General features: G+C 40.7%; 1 protein-coding gene across 2 annotated transcripts in view; it reads right to left on the minus strand.

Moving 5' to 3' along the window:
* The window catches only part of LOC111191922 (potassium channel subfamily T member 2), a 129054-nt gene extending 113106 nt beyond the window's left edge, over window positions 1-15948 (minus strand). For both annotated transcript variants that reach the window (XM_049475752.1, XM_049475751.1), the window contains exon 1: window positions 15550-15948. In XM_049475752.1, the coding sequence (XP_049331709.1) occupies window positions 15550-15638 (89 nt within the window). In that variant the 5' untranslated portion in view covers window positions 15639-15948. The remainder of the gene's footprint in view (window positions 1-15549) is intronic.
* Between the last annotated feature and the right edge of the window lie 1556 nt (window positions 15949-17504).

Genomic DNA, 17504 nt, shown 5'->3' on the forward strand with positions numbered 1-17504 from the left:
TGCTGTTTGATTTCTGGGTGTTTGTGTGCAGTTTAGCACAGCCATTAGCGCTCACAATAAACAGCTCTGGGAAGACGTGGTTGGGTTTTTTAGAAGATGAGAGAAAAACAAGCTTCTGCGACATTCAGATTCAGATGTAAGCATTAGAAATGCAGAAATTAAGACATCTGACGCATGCAAATACAGTTACATCGACACACAGCGAGGATGTAAATGTTTTTTTTTTTTAAGCAAAGCCACGCTAAGCCACACGCAGTTTTTCATATTGGGCTTAATTAGCGCGTGTTTATAATTAGCCTCAGCCGTAATAAAACTTTAACCCCGCGGTGTGCTTCGGGAGACGATGTGACGCGGTGCTGGGGGGCCCTGGCGAATTAAACACGGCTTCGTGACCCCGACTTTTAATTAGGGAAAGCAGGCGGTAACAAGCTGATTAGGAGCAACATGACCGTGGAGAATGTGGAGAATGCTGCAGAGGCCAGGTGGATGAAGAGGGTCCCGCCGGGGCGTATATTATGACTCAGAGAGGAAAGACAATCAGCTAAATGATGAATATGAAACGTAAGAGATATATCAATACATCCCACCTCTCAAAAATGTCAACTGTTCAATATCTGTCTTTAAGTGGTCATGTAGTTTTAAGCCCTATCCGGTCTGTGAAAAATATTTCACACTTCTACTCAGTGATAAAACTCATCCGGACTGCAATTGAAAAAACAGGAGGCCATCGTGTTCAGTAGCTCCTCCATTTCCACTCGCTGTTGTGTTTTTACATGGATCTCCGTGGAAACTCGCCCGCAATGTGTAAGTACGGTGTGTGGCAGTGGACAAAAAGATATTTTATTAAACGCGAAGAGACGAAACTCTGAACAGGACTGAAATTACTGGGGGACCACAAAGTTCAGGGACAACTGAACTAATCCCTTCCGGAGAGGGCTTTAGACTGGTGTACTAGTGCATCTCAAAACATTTGAACATCAATAAAAAGTTACTTTTTTCAGTAATTCAGTTCAAAATGTGAAACACATATATTATAAAGATGTACTACACACAGAGTGATCTATTTAAGCCTTTACGACTATGGCTTACAGCCAATGAAAATCCAAAATTGGGTGTCTCAGAAAATTAGAATATTATATAAGACCTTTTGGAAGTGGGCAGTGTGCCTGCTGGAAAATGAAATCCACATCTTTATAAAAGTTGTCAACAAAGGGAAGCATGAAGTGCTGTAAGATTTTCCGGCATATAATACATTTTCCTGCAACAATATCGACAAATAGAATTAAATATCCATTTTGTTACAGTAGTGTATTCTTAAAATGATTTACTTTTAGAATTCATTATTTTAGGGTTCTGAGAGGTCCAGCAGTCTATAGCACTGCTCCTGTGACCAGGAGATCACAGGTTCGAATCCTGTTCATGTAGCTTGCCATCAGCAGTCGGAGCCCTAAGAGAGCACAATTGGTCTTGCTCTCTCTGGGTGGGTACAGTAGATAGCACTAGTTCCCCTCATCACTCCAAAGGGTGATGTTCATCAGCACAAGGCTGCGTCTGTGAGCTGATGTATCAGAACCGAGTCGCTGCGCTTTCCTCCGAGTGTGCTGTGATGCTGCTCTGCAAAGCTGCATCAGGCTGACTTCATATGTATCATAGGAGGCATGTGTTAGTCTTCACCCTCCTGGTGTTGGGGCATCACTAGTGATAGGGGGAGTACTAATGAGTAGGTTGGGTAATTGGCTGTGTAAATTGGGGAGAAAATGGGAAAAAAATGGAAATAAAATAACAGAAAAACAAAGATAACCTGAAATATCATGATATTATTTTAGAGCCATATCGCCCACCCCTGATATGGAGAATATTTTTGGTTCTGTGGAATGGAACTAAACCTGCTTTTCTTTATGAGAACTGACTGTGATGCAAGCAGAAAGACAGAACGCAGGATAAAAGGAGAGGCAGGCTGTGTGTGTTTGTGTAAGTAAGTGTATGTGTAAGTGTGTGTGTGTGAGGGGGAGATTGAGAAGCCAGTGATGCAGTAGTGACAGTCAATAAAAGATGTGGTGTGTAAGACTAAAGGCTCTTATTTGTATGATAATCCCGAGCTGTGCTGAAACGCCCCGCCGAGATCTCAGCCTCGGCCCACTCGAAACAAACAGCGCCGCCAGGGGGGACGCGTGAGCTCGCCCATGAAACACCAATAAGACTGAGATATTTCTGCAACAGGTGTGTGCAACCTGAGAGAGATGGATTTTATGTGCGCGTGTGTGTTGTGTGTGTGTGTGGCCAGAGCTTGGAGTGTGACGGTTGCCAGGCGCCTCACCGGGTTGGCAATGTCGATGCTATCGGATGCCAGCTGATTAGCCTGTGATTCCGCAGGAACGTCAGGCCGTACCAAATTGAGACAGAAATCCTGGAGCTCCGCCCCCCCCCCCCTCCCCTAAGCATCAGAGAGCAGGTCTTAAAGACCCTGTCGCTCATCACCCTGGAAATCCTTATCATCCAACTGCAGAGCTTTAAAAACACACCTTTTAACCATCTGCCTTTTTCAGACTAGTACACAGATCTGACTCATGCATTACTGGCAGATACAGTATACACACACATATATATATATATATATACATATATATATATATATATATATATATATATATATATGTATATATATATATATATACATATATATATATATATATATATATATATATGTATATATATACATATATATGTATATATATATATATATATATACATATATATATATATATATATATATATATATATGTATATATATATATATACATATATATATATTGTATATTTTGCACTTAAAATCCTTTCATTTTGACCAAAAATCGACAGTGCACCTTATGTATAAATTCTAAAACACTGAAGTACAGCGTTATGAAAGAGTTTCAGTGAAGTTTCTCCAGCACCAAGGCTGAAGCAGTATTAGCATTTGCCGCGAATTATAAGTTTATTTGACTATATTAAGTATTATCGGACTATAGCCTGAACATTTACCATGATAAAACAAGCTACGTGGGATGAACCGCTAGCTAATATCAAACCTGGGTTACCGGAACACTTAAGGTTTCTCAGTGTAGCGCTGTTGGGCAGCATTTACTATCGCTAACCATGGCTAACATGCTAATGCTGCTGCACCCAGCCTTAGTGGAAATCTGGGACTCTAAGCTTACTGTAAATAAATGGAAGCGCTTTATTCACCCAAATAGACAGTTTTCAGGAAAGAAATCTGTGTAAATCCAGCACTCGCTTTACTTAAGTTAGTTACCCCCCCCCCCCACCCAAACGACCTGTTGAATTAGAAGGGAAACCTGGTGACACCCCTGTTCCTTACTAGTGTTGTATAATGCGCCTTATAATCCGGTACGCCTTATTTATGAAAATATAACAAAAAGTTGTATACGTTGTTTATAGTTGTTTCTTAGTTATGCAACCTACATTACACAACACAGTACACACAGTATCAGAAACCACATAAGCCAGACTGGTACAAATTTACTGATTAACTCAACACTGTCTACACTTAACACATCACTAATTAGCGTCCTGTACCAGCCACACTGGCCTCAAAACTCAAAACAGCAGAAGAAAGAAGAAGAGAAAGAAACTTCCGACGCTCAACACGGAATCTTGGCTGATTGACTCCTCTTGTGGTTAAGGGAATATTGTGTAAATCTAATTTCCTGCCAAACGATTCCTCTAAAAACAATCACTGTTCCCTTGGCCAAGACTCCCAACCGAAAGTACACAAAATAAGTGCTAAGAGATTACTCAGACAACCGCAGAGCTCGTAATTTTCCACAAATTTTGTTAGATCAGGCCTCAGTCACGGTTAATGACTTTAGCTTTGGCCAGCCGTGTGGGTGGCTGGTCTGATCAAAACGTGGCTGCTGTGGGACCGAGCCTGGCTCCAGCATCTGCTGCAGGGCAAAACCGGTCCAGCTATAGGAGCAGCTGGCAAACTGCTCCACAGAGAGAGGAAGCGCTTGGGACAAAAGCTGTTTGCAGGGCAGAAGTCCAAATAAAAACCTTCCGTCTCATTGTTCGGCCCAGCCTGCAGACACGGTAATCAGTTTCGTGGCAACGGCATAGATGTGCTGTTTCCTTTTCTTTTATTTTGGCTGAACTCAGCATCCATTTGAACATAGGATGTGATTCAGCAGAGTGCTCATACAGTGGCCCTTCAGAATTTTGTATATAACTGCATAAATTTAACCTAAAACTTCATCAGATTTTCACACCTAATAGTCCTAAATGTAGATAAGGAGAACCAAATGAGAATCTAAGGTTTGGAGACATAAAAACCTTATCACATCTGTGAAACTCTGTGGTGGTAGCATCATGCTTTAGGCCTATTTTGCTGCATCAGGGCCAAGACAGCTTGCCATCACTGATAGAAGAATGAATTCTGAATTATACTAGCAAATTCTAAAGGAACATTTCTGGACATGAAGTGAATCTAACGAGAATGTGGGTCATGCAGCAAGACAATGACCCTAAGCACACCAAACAGACAGAGGAATGGGCTAAAATTATTTAAATTTCCTCAAATTTTAAAGGCAAAGTCCGCATAGGCAAAACCAAAGTCTAAAACCGTACTCACACATTAATTATTATTTGAATACTCAATGTATCAGGACACACCTAGGCAACAGAACACACCTGATAGTCACCAGTTCCAATACTTTTGCCTACGAGAAACGTGTGTGGGTTCAGACAGAAGGTGCTATCTTCTGAACTGTGTATATCAGATCCAGATGTAAATACTTGGAAATAAAAGCTAAATTGTGGATATTTTGTCTCATATTAATTTTTCTAATGTCAAAACCTACTGTTTTTAGTCTAGAGCAGAAATAAAGGGGACAATAGACTTCTGGTCTAATGGCTATTGCTTTCAGAAATAATTGTAATTAATTGACTAATTTTAACCCAATAATAGCCTCCAAATTGGAAGATGGCACCATTGGCTGTAACATAATTTAGAACTGGCCAATCGAATCTGAAAATGTTGGGTTACGAGGTATTAGGGACAGTACTGGCGAGGAAAAGCTTTTCTACACCGACACCCTTATGACCGTCCATCGATTCCTTGTCACGCCCGTGCAGTTAAGGGAATTTTTCTTTTCAATCTAATTTGTGCTTGGAATCCATTAAAGGTCAATTAAGCCTGGCTCTTATGAGTCATTTCAAGCAAAAAATAAGTGATTGTGCTTCGCTGTCAAGCTTACAGCTGGGGAATTACTTTCCGAGGAAGGTGGTGGGAGGGGAGGCGAGGGGGCAATTTCTCGCATTGTTGAGGGTTTTTTTTGGGGCTGGATGGATGAAAGCTCTCGAGCTGCAGCCAGGGAGAGGGTCTGAGTACACAGTGTAAAGTGAAGAGGCACTTCAAATCCCCGCTTTGGGTCGCCGTGGACGGAGAGAGGAGGAAGCAGAGGAACAAGGCTTAGGCCCAAAAGACAACGAGAAATTGGAGACGATGGGGGAAAGAGGGGGAGCACACTTGGCGAGAAAGTAGAGGCATGGCAAACGTGAGCAAGCATCCCCGAATGTGCACAAGTGTGGGCGAGTGTTTGAACGTGTGTGTGTGTGAGCATGTGTGGGTGTGTGGGATGAAGGAAGGAAGTGTTCGACAGAGATTAACGAATCTGAGAAATGTGTGACATCAAGGGCGGACTCCTTGGAGCAAGCCTCTGAATGGACCTGTCCGTCATGATTAAACCAGCGCACTCCATGCTCCCAGCACTTCATCTTACGGCAGTTAACAATGTTCACTAACTGCCCGACAGACCTCTAAGGTAGTGTGTCATTTTGCCGCTTGTGAAGTGCCTGAACTGGAAAAAACTTGAGAGGGGAACAATGACCTTCCGAATATAGCCTATAATCACACTCTATGGCAAAAAGGTGATTTGGTCCTGTACATTTTTTGGCCTGAATTCAGAGTGAGTTCTTCAGGTGCTTCCTTTCTTTTTACTGAACAGTGTGCTGCCCTTAGGGTGTTTCTTGCCTTCTATCATTCAGTCTACAGCTCTGGGGATGTTTCCTTTCCCTATGTTGTTCAGTGTGCTGCTCTTAAGGTGTTTCCCTTATGTCTACTCTCCTGTGTATTGCCCTCAGGGTGTTTCGTCTTCCTCTATCAATCAGTGTGCTGCCCTCAGGGTGTTTCTTTGCCTCTATCATTCAGTCTACAGCTCTGGGGGTGTTTCCCCTATGTCTAGTGCCCTGTGTATTGCCCTCAGGGTGTTTCTTCTCTCTCTATGAATCAGTGTGCTGCCCTCAGAGTGTTTCTTGCCCTCTATCATTCAGTCTACAGCTCTGGGGATGCTTCCTTACCCTCTGTTGTTCAGTATGCTGCTCTTAAGGTGTTTCTCCTACGTCAATTGTCTTGTGTATTGTCCTCAGGGTATTTCATCTCCCTCTATCAATCAGTGTGCTGCCCTCAGAGTGTTTCTTGCCCTCTATAATTCAGTATACAGCTCTGGGGATGTTTCCTTACCCTCTGTTGTTTAGTTTGCTGCTCTTAAGGTTAAAGTTTCTCCTATGTCAATTGCACTGTGAATTGCCATCAGGGCGTTTCTTGCCATCTATCATTCAGCCTACAGCTCTGGGGGTGTTTTATCTCCTATATTGGTCAATATGCTCTTTTATGGGCATTTCCTTTTCATCTACCAATCAGTGTGCTGCCCTCAGGGTGTTCATTTCCCTCTATCATTCAGTCTACTGCTCTGATTGTGTTTCATCTCCCTCTATTTCTCAAGGTGCTCTTCTCTGTGTATTTATCTTTTTCTAGTATTCAGTGCGCTGCCCTCGGGCTCTTTCCTCTACCTTTGTTGTGCTGCTCTTAAGGTGTTTTCCATATACATATATATATATATATATATATATATATATATATATATATATATATATATATATATATACTGTTCTGTGTATTTCCCTCAGGGTGTTTCTTCTCCTTCTATCAATCAGCGTGCTGCCCTCGGGGTGTTTCTTTCCCACTATCATTCAGTCTACTGCTCTCAGGGTGTTTCCTCTACCTTTGTTGTTCATTGTGCTGCTCTTAAAGTGTTTCCTATATGTCTATTGTCTTGTGTATTGCCATCAGGGTGTTTCTTCTCCTTCTATCAATCAGTGTTCTGCCTTTAGGGTGTTTCTTTCCCACTTTTATTTAATCAACTGCTCTAGATATGTCCTCTCCTACTATCATCAAGTGTGCTGCCCTCAGGGTGTTTCCTATCCCTCTGTTGTCCAGTATGCTGCTGTTAAGGTGTTTCTTCTATATTTATTGTCCTGTGTATTGCCCTCAGGGTGTTTCATCTTCCTTTACTGTTCAGTGTGCTGCCCTTAGGGTGTTTCTCTCCATCTACTGTCAAATGTGCTGCCTTTAGTCTGTTTCCTTTCCTTCTATTTGTCAATGTGCTGTCTTTAGGGTGTTTCCTTCTATTTTTCAATGTGCTGTCTTCATGGTGTTTTCTCTGCCTCAATTGTTTAAAATACTGCCCTCACAGGATTTCCTCTTTCTCCACACTCAGTGTGCTGCTCTTTGGGTATAATCTGGACTTTATCATTCAATGTGCTTCCCTTTACCGGGTTCACTGTTCTTCTACCATTGACTCTGCTGCCATTTACGTGTTTCCTCTTTTTCTGTTGCCATGTGTACTGCCCTAAGGGTATGTCCTTTCAGTGTGCTGCTCTGTGGGTGTTTTCCCTCCCACTGTTGTTCATTTTGCTGCTCTTGAAGTGTTTTCCCCCTTTCCATTGTCTTGTGTACTGCCCCTCAGGGTATTTATACTACCTCTATTGTTCAGTTCCCTTTTGGTCAATATGCTGTTCTCAGCGTATTTCTTTTCATTCTTTTTTTCAGTGTGCTGCCCTCAGTTACCCATTCTCTGTTGTTTACATCCTTCCCTCAATTTTCCAGTATGCTGCTCTCAGGGTGTTCCCTCTCCCTATATCCTTTAGTATGCTGCTCTCATGGTGTTTCTTTTCTCTTTTGTCACTTAATGTGATGCTCTCAGGGTGTTACCTATTCTCTGGTTTTAACATCTTTCCATCAATTGTCCAGTATGCTGCTCTCAAGGTGTTGCCTCTCCCCATATCTATCAGTATGCTGCTCTCAGGGTGTTTCCTCTCCCTATATCCTTCAGTATACTGCTCACATGGTGTTTCTTTTCTCCTTTGTCACTTAGTGTGATGCTCTCAGGATGTTACCCATTCTCTGTATTTTACATCTTTCCCTCAATCTTGTCCAGTATGCTGCTCCCAAGGTGTTCCCTCTCCCGATATGCTTCAGTATGCTGCTCTCAGGGTGTTCCCTCTTCCTATATCGCTATATCCTTCAGTATAATGCTCACAGGGTGTTCCCCCTCCAGATATGCTTCAGTATGCTGCTCTCAGCATGTTCCCTCTCCCTATAATCGTTATATCCTTCAGTATGCTGCTTTCAGGATGTTCCCTCTCACTATATCCTTATATCCTTCAGTATGCTGCTCTCAGGAGGTTCCCTCTCCCTATATTGGTATATCCTTCAGTATGCTGCTCTCAGGATGTTCCCTCTCCCTATATTTTTCAGTATGCTACTCTCGGGGTGTTCCCTCTCCTTATATCGTTATATCCTTCAGTATGCTGCTCTCAGGATGTTCCCTCTCCCTATATTATTCAGTATGCTGCTCTCAGGGTGTTCCCTCTCCTTATATCGTTATATACTTCAGTATGCTGCTTTTAGGGTGTTCCCTCTCCCTCTGTCACTTAGTGTGATGCTCTCTGGGGGATTTCTCAACTTATGACGTTTATTGTGATGTTCCCTGGATATTTCTTGTTTGCTCAGTGTGCTTCTTTTGCTCTTCTTATATTGTTCAGGGACCGGTACTGCTCTCGAGGGACGAATGGTGGACCTGTTCCCAAGTGTAATGCTGGCCAATAACAGGCATCTCACAGAACAAAACAGAATATTTGTACTTTCCAAAAACGGGGCTAGGAGATCAGGCCTGTACTCTTTCTCTCTTTGTAACCACAGGTTTCCAGCAAGGTGGGACTTCTCCAGTAATGACTAAATAATTAATTTCCATTCTATGACACAACGAGGAGAATAAGTGTCACAGAGAGGATTTGTGTCGTTGATATTTTGCTCAGATGGAAGGCAGAGGCAGTGTCAGCTTGCTGGGAGGAGCACAGTGCCTCCGTAAACAGAGCTACTGAAGTTCTGAGAAGGCCTTCTGCCACAGAGTCCCACCAGGGACATGGCAGCATACACACACACACACATCCATGCTCACTTGGGAAGAAGCGCTGCCTAGACGCCGATCCCCTTCCAGAACGTCTCCTGGCACCAGCGACCCTCTTCTAAGCTGGAATGCTTACAGTAACTGTCTGGGCTGGTCCAGAATGCTGGCTGCTGTCCTTGGTGCTGACTTGGACCAGAAAGAACCAGAAAGCATCCAGACATTCTGGCAATATGGAATGTATATATGTTTATATGTATATATGTATATATATTTTTTTATGCATACTCGTTGCTTTCATGACTATTTATGAAGGCATCAAAACTATGAATGAACACATGTGGAGTTATGTACTTAACAAAAAAAAGGTGAAATAACTGAAAAAACATGTTTTATGTTCTAGTTTCTTCAAAATAGCCCCCCTTTGCTCTGATTACTGCTTTGCACACTCTTTTGGCATCATTCTCTCAATGAGCTTCAAGAGGTGGTCACCTGAAATGAAAGGTTTTCCAACAGTCTTGAAGGAAGGAAGGAAGGAGTTCCCAGAGGTGTTTATTAGTACTTGTTGGCTCTTTGCCTTCTTCACTCTGTGCTCCAGCTCACCCCAAACCTCAAATCTGGATTGGGTTCAGGTCCGGTGACTGTGGAGGACAGCTCATTTTTTATTAAGTACATAAAACTCCACATGTGTTCATTCATAGTTTTGATGCCTTTAGTGAGAATCTACAATGTAAATAGTCATGAAAATAAAGGAAACGCATTGAAAAAGAGAAGGTGTGTCCAAACTTTTAGCCTGTACTGTACATGCAAATGGTGCCGTAAAAACGTATTTGCCCCTTTAAACCCTAGTGAAAGAAAGTAGTAGTACTAAGCATTATTATTATGCTATAGTGCACTAAAGTGTTCTTGTAGCCACATTATTAATCAGTATATTTAAAGAGTGCTAAAATGGAACAACTTTTTTGTACTTATTAAACTTCAATTATATAAAAATAGTACAAAAGTCTTACTTAAACTGTGCTAAGTGTACTTAACTGTACTAAAATGGAACTATTTTAAATATTCTTAAGTAACATTTAAACATTTCAACTACTCATGCATGTAACCCCATATTTTAAATATGTTTACAGTAAAATTATAAGTTGGTACTACAAATTTGGGCGTGTTAATTTATTTTTAATGTAGTTAAATGTAATTTAATTCATTTTCTAAAAAGTTACATGATACATTGTACTTTAAGTGAACTACTGTAACAGTTGTTTTTAACACACTTTGCTAAAAATGTACAAAAATATATTTGGAAATATAGTGTTTTTAAAACAAAATACACTATATTGTACTATATTGTACATTTGATGAAAATGTACAATACAGAATGAACAGAATGTACTTTTAATATATTTTAAATAAGTACATAAATCTGTTAGTCTGTAGTATATACATGTACAGCATACTTACACATTTTTCAAAAAGCTTTAAGTACCAGGTGAGATTTATTATGTTTTTGCTTTTTTGGCATACCTATTTTTTTCAGACACATTTTTCAAACATATTTTAATATCAGACAAAGATAACCTGAATAAATACAAAAGATGTTTTTTTTTTTTTTATAAATGATGATTTCATTTATTGAGAGGGAAAAGCTATCCAAATCAACCTGGCCTGATGTTTAAGTGCATCTCCATGAATTAACTGTAATTAACCACATGTTTTGGACAGCTGTGACTCATTGGCAATTATAACAAATGCTTGATTATAGTTGTTGCTGCCAAGGTTGGCACAACCAAGTTATTACTTTCAGGGTAAATCCTTTTTTTCCACACAGTACCAGGTAAGTTTGGATAGATTGATTCTTTTAATAAACAAAATTAGCATTTTATATTTACTTTAAAAGTTACAGTTTTGTTTACGCTTAGCTTTACTTAACTTTGTTTTAGCTTAGCTTTACTTAACTTAGTTACCCACCACCCAGTGGCGAGATCTGCTGAGTTAGAAGGAAAACATGGCGACACCCCTGTTCCTCACTAGTGTCACTCAATGCGCCTTATAATCCAGTGCACCTTATAGTGCGAAAAATATGGTGTGATATAAAAACAAAAATTAAAGCAATCGGTGGGGCAAATACTGTTTCACAGCTCTGTATATTAAATTGCATTTAATATCCTTTTTAAAGCAATAATATGATTTTTTTGGCAAAAATTGCAAACATAGACTAAAATCTGTACAAAACAAATTGGCCTTAATGGTTTATTCTACTTTTAATAACAAAAAAAATAAGTTGTGATAAAATCATGATAAAATCGTTATTGTGATATGATATTTTCTCCATATCGCCCACCCTTACCTTGACATGCATTGTCTGATGTCCTGCAACTGTGGTCACTGATTGATCATGTTCATTTGATTAGGTTCTTCACTGAGCTGCTCCTTTAACAAGTTGTCAGGGGTCACTAGGAGACGTCTGATTATGAATAAGGTTAAAGATTTGTTGGCTGACGCAATAAGAGCAAAATCAAAGATTGGAAACCCGTGACGACCTCAGCCTCAGCAACACACCTCCACAGCCTCTGATAGGCAAATAATATCATCACGCCCCAGTAGACGCTCCAGCTCAAATACGGTGTGGGTAATGGGTTCTCTCTCACTAAAAAGTGTCAGAACAGAGCTGTTTCTCCCAGAGCCTAATCACCACTGAAGTGCTGGAGCTCCATCGTTAGACCGTGTCCCCTACTTTCAAGCCATTTAAAACGGAACTCTCGCTAATTGTCTGATTTAAACCGCCCACTCAGGAAGACCACGGGCGAGAGGGAAGGCTTAATCCTTATCTTTTCTGAAGTATTGAAGTGTTTCAGTCTTCTGTCCTCACCTAGCAACAGTGGGGGCCAGCCTGAGCGCACGCCTCATCTCTCCACCTTTCCTTCAGCGCAATATATTGGACGACTATTGATGTGCTAAGAGAATTCAGTGAGGACATGGACATGGCTACAGTAACACTAAAACAAAGACAGCGTAAGCTGATGGGAAAAAATGTACAGGTGCCTTTATTACACTGATATAACACTTACTGCCTGAATTAAAAGTTACTTTATTTCAGTAATTCAGTTCAAAATGTGAAACTCATATATTATATAGATGTATTACACACAAAGTGATCTATTTTAAGGGTTTATTTCTTTTATTGTTGATGATTATGGCTTACAGCCAATAAACAAACAAAAAAAACTTCATAGTTTTAGCAGTTTAGGCATTGTGCCAAGTCCTGCTGGAAAATGAAATCCACATTTCCATAAAAGTTGTCAGTAGCAGAGGGAAGCATGAAGTGCTGTAAGGTTTTCCGGGAAAACAAAACTGCACTGACATTAGACTTGATAATAAAACACAGTGGATCAACACCAGCAGATGACATGTCTCTCCAAACCATCACTGATCATCAGTAAATTTTAAATTTCATTTAGAAAAAATCAAGGGATCAGAGTCTGGAGGAAGAGTGGAGAGACACACAGTCCAAACTTCTTGAGGTCTAGTGTGTAGTTTCCACCAATCAGTGATTTGTGGTTTGGAGAGACATGCTAATCATCTGCTGGTGTTGATCCACTGTGTTTTATTATCAGATCTAAAGTCAGTGCAGTTTTGTTTTCCCACAAAATCGTACAGCACTTCATGCTTCCCTCTGCTACTGACAACTTTTATGGAGATGCGGATTTCATTTTCCAGCAGGACTTGGCACACTGCCCACACTGCAAAAAAAGTACCAATTGGTCTTATTATATAATATTCACATTTTCTGAGACACTGATTTTTGGGTATTCATTGACTGGTGGTTTCACATTTTGAACTGAATAACTGAAATAAAGTACATTTTTAATGATATACAAATTTGTTTTAGATGCACTAATATATGTAGAAAAAGAGTTGGGTATATGTAAATATGTGCTTTATAACAGCACAACATTTACACTGTCATATAAAGCATAGAATCCTATACAAGTATAAATCTATGTAGTGTATAACAGAGTGTAATAGAGTGTAATATATAGATAATATAAAGTATATTATGCACTTATACATTAGAGCATATGTAGTTATATGATGTACAGTAGGCCTGTGTATGGGAAAGAACTTGACAATTTGATTTGTATGATTCAATACATCACAATATATTGCGATACTGTATTTTTAATTTAGTATAACATTTTCTCATATCTCATATCTTGTAGAAAATCAGTTTTTTTTTTATCTATTCAGAACAGTAAGAGCTAATGACAGAATACAACACTGCTCTCTAGTGGACGGGGTTTAAACACAATGTAAAAAAATAACAATATAAAAAAAAAGGTTGGCGGTTATTATTGCGTAAGATACGATATGCCACATCCCTACCATATAACATATTGTGAACATATTGTGATATATTGAATCGTAACCCCTCCTTGTTCTAATTTCATTTAGAAGCAAGTCAAGCATTCATTTGGCTATAGATAGAACATGTATCTTCACCAAGGAACCCTTAAATAATATATTTTTTTAAAGACGTAATTTAAACAAACAACAATACAAAATATGAAATATTACACTCTTCAAAAATCTGATTACATACAGCAGCAGACATATTTCTCTATAGTTCCATATGAAATATTGACGCAAAAAGAAATGTGTGGAATACATTAAACAAACAAAAAAAAACATTTAAATACATTTATGAGCTTTTACTGTTCTACGTAGAAAATGTGCCTTTCCTAAAGAACCCTCTGAGAATGTGTTACATATGGATCATTGTTGAATATGAGATAATATCTCCATATATGGCACCAAATATGGTTCTATACATTTTAGCAACACCAGTTTGCTATAGATCCAGTGCCTTTACCAAGCAACACTGCATGAAGCTCCTCGTTAAAGGTGTACACTATGTTCTCTACTGCTAAACTGAAGCTCCAATACAAATTTCATCATCATCCTAGCAGCCACACACACACACACACACACACACACATACTTGCAGCCTCACACACACACACACACACACACACACACACACACAAGTTCCTTCAATAACCTGTTGCTGAAACCCATTCCTCCCTACAGAGCTCAGCTCAGCCTTGCTTTGTACAAATATTCTGTCTCCCTTTCTCTCACTCTCTCCATCACTCTCTCTTTCTCTCCTTCTCACTCTCTCTATCACCCTCTCACTCTTACTCTCTCACACTATATCACTCTCTAGCACTCTCATTCCCTCTCATTTTCACTCTCTATCACTATCACATTCTATATCACTCGATCACTCTTTTACTCATTCTCTCACTCTCTCTTTCTCTCTCACTTTTGCTGTTTTCACTCTAGCACTCTCTCTAGCACTCTCACTCTCAGCATCACCCCCTTACTCAGTCTCTGACTCTATCAATCACTTTCACTCTTTTCACTCTTATTCCTCTCTTACTCATTTTCTCACTTTCGCTCTTTTCCCTCTATCACTCTCTCGCTCACTCTCTTACTCATTCTCTCACTCTCTTTTACTCTCTCACTTTCACTCTTTTCCCTCTATCACTCTCTCGCTCACTCACTCTCTTACTCATTCTCTCACTCTCTTTTACTCTCTCACTTTCGCTCTTTTCCCTCTATCACTCTCTCTCTCAGCATCACTCTCTCACTCAGTCTCTCACTCTATCAATCACTTTCACTCTTTTCACTCTTATCACTCTCTTACTCATTTTCTCACTTTCTCTCTTTCACTCTATCACTCTCTCACACTATATCACTCTCTCTAGCACTCTCACTCTCAGCATCACTTTCTCTCTCACTCTATCACCCATTCTCTCACTCTTTTCACTGTATCACTCTCTATCACTATCACATTCTATATCTCTTTATCACTCTCTCTCTTACTCATTCTCTCACTTTTTCTCACTCTATCACTCTCAGTATCACTTTCTCTATCATTCTATCACTCTCTCTCTTTCCATCACTCACTTTCACTCTTTTTACTTTTTTTATCACTCTTTTTATCACTCTCTACTACTATCACTCTCACTCTTATCACTCTCTATATACCTTTTTCTATCACTCTACCACGTTATGTATCTCTCACTCTATCACCCTATCTCTCACGTTATCACTTTCACTCACTCTCTCTCACTCTTTCTGACACTCTGGCATTCGTACTCTCTCTCTCACACTGTAAAGCAGATCAGTTCTGATCAGCATAAATCTGATCATCTTCATCAATAATCTGATTAAACCTGATCTACTCCTGCTGGACCCCCCCCCCCCCCCGGTTTCCCCCGCAGCCGCCCTGAAACAACTTCCCTACCTGTCGTCCGCCTGCCAGTCCCCGAGCAACAGGTCTCGGAACCGGTACCGCGGCGGCAGCGGCAGCACCTCCTTCTCCAGCTCCACCATGGCCGCCCGAACCCCCCGAAGCCCCGCGGTGTTTGGAGCTGGTGGTGATCGCAGGAGGGCGGATTTGGAGATGAGTGTAGACCCGCTGCTCCCGTCCCTCCCCCGGACCCGCTCCTCACTGCTCCGCTCCCGGACCCATGTCTCTGCTCCTCCGGGCGCTGCTGAGATCAACGCGGCTCCGCTCCCAGCTCTCCCCGCCTGGGGGAGGGGGGGCTCCGGCGTGACATGCGCGAGTAGCCGCGTGGTTCAACCGCTTCCCACCCTGAGCACAAACAAACTACCTACCCCACCTTCCTCAACCTTCTCTCTCTCCCTCTCCCCCTCTCACTGTGTGTGTGTGTGTGTGTGTGTCCACAGTGTCTGAACTTGCTCCTCATTCCTGAGTCAACAGTTGCCCCCCCCTCCCTCCAACTGCCATTACATTTTTTAGCATTAGATCTCCTGAACTTCCTATTTCTGAGGAAACCTGTTCTCCCACCTGCATGTTGGCATTCATCTCTTATATTTCATTGGACCACCTTTAGCTTTGTTTCGATAAGCTTAAGCAACGTCACAAGATTCAAATCAATCCAGTGTTGCATTAATTTTTCACCAAGATCATGCATTAATGATGGTAGAGTGTTCTCCAGCGCATCCCAAAGATACTCAATGAGGTTAAGGTCTGGACTCAGTGGTGAACTCTCTCAATCCATGTGTGAAAATGATAAATGATGATTTCATGCTCCCTGAACCTGCACTCTCTTACAATTCCAGCCCCATGAATCCTGACAATGTCATCTTGGAATATGCTCTGTGCCACCAGGGAAGAAAAAATAAATCCATTGATGGAATAACCTGGTCTATATATTCAGTATATTCAGGTAGTCAGCTGACCTCATTCTTTTAGCACATACTGTTGCTGAACCTAGACCTGCAGACCAACTGCAGCATCAACCCCACATCATTTACTTACTTAAATCCAGGTGGAAACTTTTGACTTTTGACCAAGCAGTGTATAAACATCAGTAAAAGAGAACTGTGAACATGTCAATTAAAAAAATAACAGAAAACTGTTACATAACAGTTTTGACTCTTTACATGTATAACTTCGAAATGTACATAAACGAAGACAGATTAACAGAAAACAGTTAAAGTTAGGGATATAGGGATAGCTATAGGGTAGGACTGTGAGTGGTCAAGCTAAATAAAGATCGCCAGTTCAAATCCCGGATCATACTGCTCGCCATCAGCAGCCGGAGTCCGAGAGAGCACAATTGGCCTTGCTCTCTCTGGGTGGATAGATGGTGCTTGCTACCCTAATTAATCCAAAGGAGATGTCAGTGGCACAGGCATCTGTTAGCTGATGTATCAGAGCGGGTTTGCTGCACTTTCCTCCAAGTGCATGGGATGCATCACATTTAGTTTTAAAATATTGCACATAGTCAAGTGTATGTTATGATTAGAAATAATTAGAAATAAAAAGTTGTTTGTCTCAGTAGCTAGCTAGCTTACTTTCCTGTTTCATCTTAAATGGTGCAAAAGACAGCAGAAGCTGCAGCATTTAACATAGGACAAAAAGAAATATATAAAATAAAAGCAAATTTTAAGGGGTGGGTATAAAAGAGCATTTGGATTGGACCATAAACCAAGCAGCCTGAACAGCATTGACAACATGACCCAAATCGAACACTACATACACTACATGCTGGTTGAGAAGTGGTTAAATATGTAGATTACCAGTATAGGGCCTGTTTTTTGCCTTGATAACCAGTTTTCCATCCAGCTTGACCAGCTGAAAACCAGCTTAGGCCACCTGAACACAGCTCCTACAGCACAATCTGCTCATTAACTGGATTTTTCAGTTGGGTATGAATGTAGTTCAAGTAC

Source organism: Astyanax mexicanus, chromosome 3, assembly GCF_023375975.1.
Source record: "Astyanax mexicanus isolate ESR-SI-001 chromosome 3, AstMex3_surface, whole genome shotgun sequence".
Classification (NCBI taxonomy): Eukaryota; Metazoa; Chordata; class Actinopteri; order Characiformes; family Acestrorhamphidae; genus Astyanax; species Astyanax mexicanus.